General features: G+C 41.1%; 1 protein-coding gene across 1 annotated transcript in view; it reads right to left on the bottom strand.

The window, feature by feature from the left end:
* IL9 (interleukin 9) overlaps positions 1-3,268 on the bottom strand; it is an 18,514-nt gene extending 15,246 nt beyond the window's left edge. Inside the window, exons 1-4 of the mRNA XM_019642153.1 lie at positions 3,158-3,268; positions 3,003-3,038; positions 2,883-2,915; positions 1,554-1,685 (exon numbers count right to left, since the gene is read on the bottom strand). Coding sequence (XP_019497698.1) covers positions 1,554-1,685; positions 2,883-2,915; positions 3,003-3,038; positions 3,158-3,268 — 312 coding nt within the window. The remainder of the gene's footprint in view (positions 1-1,553; positions 1,686-2,882; positions 2,916-3,002; positions 3,039-3,157) is intronic.
* Positions 3,269-3,788: the final 520 nt, after the last annotated feature.

Here is a 3,788-nt window from a genome sequence, read left to right as displayed (position 1 = left end):
GCAGGTGGCGAGAACTTCCATGGCTGAGTAATATTCCATTGTATGTATGTACCATCTCCTCTTTATCTGTTCATCCATCGATGGACACCCAGGCTGCCTCCACATGTCCATTGTAAACAATGCTGCAATGAACATATGGATGCACACGTCCCCTCAAAGTAGTGTTTTGGGTTTCTTTGGATAAATACCCAGAAGTGGGATTACTGGGTCCTTCTTTGACACTTGTTAAGGACTTTGTTTTAAAGTTTCTTTTGTCTGGTATAAATATTGCTACCACAGTGTTTTTTTCCCCCATTTTCATGAAATATCTTTCCCGTCCCTTTACTTGTGTGTCTTTTGATTTGAAGTGAGTCTCTTGTAGGCAGCATATTTAAGGGTCTTGTTTTCTTATTCATTCAGCCACCCTATCTTTTGATTGGAGCACTCAATCTGTTTACATTTCAAGTATCGATAGATATGTAGTTATTGCCATTTTATTATATATACACATATTTATTATATATTCTTAAAGAAGTCCCTTTAAGATTCCTTGTAATACTGGTTTGGTGGTGAGGAACTCCTTTAGCGTTTTCTTGTCTGGAAAGCTCTTTATCTGTCCTTTGATTCTAAATGATAGCTTTGCTGGGTAGGGTAATTTTGGTTATAGGTCCTTTCTTTTCGTCATTTTGAATATTTCCTGCCAATCCATTCAGGCTTGCAAAGTTTCTGTTGAGAAATCAGCTGACAGTCTTATGGGAGCTCCCCTGTAGGTAACTAACTGCTTTTCTCTTACTGCTTTTAAGATTCTCTTTTTGTCTTTAACCTTTGACATTTTAATTATGATGTATCTTGGTGTGGGCCTTTTTGGGCTCATCTTGTTTGGGACTCTGCACTTCCTAGGCTTGTATAGCTATTTCCTTCACCAGATTAAGGAAGTTTTCAGTCATTATTTCTTCAAATAGGTTTTCAATTNGGTGGCAGAAATGTGCAGCTAAGTGGCTGAGTGCAGGGCTGTCTACCTTCTGTGGACTCAGGTGGAGACACCAACACTCAAAGCGTTCCCTCCCCTCCAGGGACAGGGTATGTGCTGCAAAGAGAATGCACTAGTGGGCATTTAGGGCAAGTGGCAAGCTTTCACCTAGCTCCAGGTGCATTTTCCTTTAAATGCCTCCTTAGCCAATCAAAAAAAAATCTTTACTTTGCAGGCCACAACATCCTCTCAGTTAGCAAATTGCATCGCTAGGATAATTTAGTATTGTGTGGGCTATCGCCCTGATTCTCTAGATTTTTAGCTTCTAATTACAATCAGATGGATTTGTTCATTATTCAATGGGTGGAGAGAAGTAAATGGCAACATAGGTATCAGTGTTTTCTTAAAACTAGGGGGGAGCAATGGGCTATCAGGGTGAATCTCACTTTCGTTCTATTGCTCTGGTTAAAGCTCTCTGATGTCTCTTATCGACCTTGAACTACAAATGCCACTGTGGTCATCTGTTTTCCTTCACATAAAGGTGGTATTGACATTCACTTAGAAATACCTAAGCAGAGCATATCACAGATAAAAACGAACTCACCAAACACTTGTTACTCCTCAAGCGTTCAACCGTATTTTTCACCCGATAAAAAATCAGGGGGAATTTTGTTTTCACTGTGGTGTTGGTCATCTGTGACAGACCCTCCTGGAAGCATGGTGTGGTGCAGTTGTCCTGGAAAATAATAACATTTATGAAAAGAAACACTCGGAAGGTGACTTTGAGAAGGAATCACAAAAAGAATGCTTTTAGAGACTTTTAACTTAACCAGTCTAAGCTAAACGGACATTATTTTTAGACAGGTCCCTGGCCAGTCGACGAAATGACCACTATTTCAAGGTGAGGCCATTTTTCTACAGGGACACTCCCTGGAGCTGTCCAGTAGGTTCCATCCAGGGAACATGAGACCTGGAGGTCCTGGAAGACAGCCAGTTCTGAGTCTCCTTTTCGAACGATGCTCCCCTGTTCTAAGCCTTGAAATAGGGAGTTTGAAAGTACAGAGAAGAAGTCTTTTTACAAACCAGCCTGAGGGGATGTGCCGGTTGAATACAGCCAGTATTTTCCGCAGTAGCTAAAATCATGGACTGTAAACCAAGCGGACGGTATGTGGTGTAATTGCATGGTTCTGCCTTATCCCGTTCTCATCTGATGGGGGGCCCATGATGGGGTGTGATGACTGACCTCAGCTGGGGTGAGAAGCTCAGATTTTCTCAGGCTTTGCTTCGGAGAGAGCAAAGCAGTGCCCCTTGGATAGGTTCTTCCTCCTCACTTTACCCAGAAAGTTCCTGCTACGCTTCCTCTCAGCCAATGTGGGCAATGAACTAACTTCTGGAAGCCCTTTCCACCCACAACCTCAGCCATTCTGTCTTCCCAGAGAAAGGCCACCCTAAGTTAGCTAGATAGACAGGAAGGGAGGGAGAAAGGAAGAGGGAGGGCGAAGCCACAGCACACAGATAGTTTATCCTGGAGAAAACATAAAGAGCTGTCATTTTATTTACATTGTCTTGCAATCTTAGTTATCAGCATATGGATTAGAAAGCAATGTGATAGGGGCTATACCATGTTATAGTCTCAGTTCCAGTTTGATGTAATTGTTCACTAATAACCATTCATCTAAACAGACATTCAAGGTTCTTCTTTAAATATGAAAAAAATGCTCAAACGTCTCAAGGGGCATAAAGCTGACTAAATACAAAACAAAAATGTATACAGTATAGAATTTCAAGAGCCTGGTTTTACAAGGAGATGCTAATCTGTAGTGATTGCAATTAAGTAACACTTCCTCATCTAAAAATATCAAGTAAAGCAATTGTTTCTACTTAAAAACTTAAAAAGAACAAGATCAAGATTATGTTCTTTTTTTATACTTACAGAAGGAATGGGCAGACACGAACAATTGGTCACCTGCAAAAGAGAAATTTCAAAGTGAAGATTCCAGATGTGAACATTAAAATTACTCTGGAAAGTTTTTTTAAAAGAGCATTTACTCACATTGCCACTGCAGCTGCACGTTGAAGATGGATCTTTCTAAAGTAGATAGAGAGACAAAAACCCATAATGGGAGGTGTGTTTTTTCATCCTCCTAAGAAATTGACTTAAATTTTCAATAGATGCCTTTCCCACTGGTGCCTCCCTCTGCATCTTACCTGTAGGTTGTTGATAAGGTGCTGCATATCCTTGATCCCTACCAAGGTTAAGCACCCCTGGCCGGCCACCGTGCAGAGGAGAAGGGCAGAGACGACCACGGTTGGGAGCATGTTGACACAGGGCTGGAGCTTGGCCTGTAGATGCCTTCAAATTGAGTCGTATTTAAAGCTCCCTTGCAAACATGGAAAAACCCTGACATCAAACTGATACCAGTTGCCCACTTTTTCTCTGTAAGTTTGGGCCACTTGACATTGAAAAAAAAAGATATATACATATATCATATCAAACTGAGTCACTTGGCAAAGACTGTTACCTTGTCTCAGAAAATATCATTCCTCAGAAAAGATGCTTTTGAAAAAGTTGGGTACTGAGATGCTATAGAAGTTAAAGATCTTAAAACTATGTTTTTTTTTTTTTTAAAGGCAGAGATTCTGGTTGTGAGAGTTAGAAGACTTTCCATGAAAGCCCAGGGCTGTATTTTCCCTTTTTCACTTTATTGGAAATGCTGATATAATAGCCAGTCACAGGTGTTCTAGTGAAGGAAGGGGCTGGGGTGGGGGAGAGGGTGGGGGGAGGGGGAGGAGGATGAGAGATAGTAGTTTCCTGAGTGGTTCTGTTTATCAGGGTTTT

The sequence above is a fragment of the Hipposideros armiger genome, unplaced genomic scaffold, assembly GCF_001890085.2.
Source record: "Hipposideros armiger isolate ML-2016 unplaced genomic scaffold, ASM189008v1 scaffold_66, whole genome shotgun sequence".
Lineage (NCBI taxonomy): Eukaryota > Metazoa > Chordata > Mammalia > Chiroptera > Hipposideridae > Hipposideros > Hipposideros armiger.
This window is presented reverse-complemented; position numbering and strand designations above follow the sequence as displayed.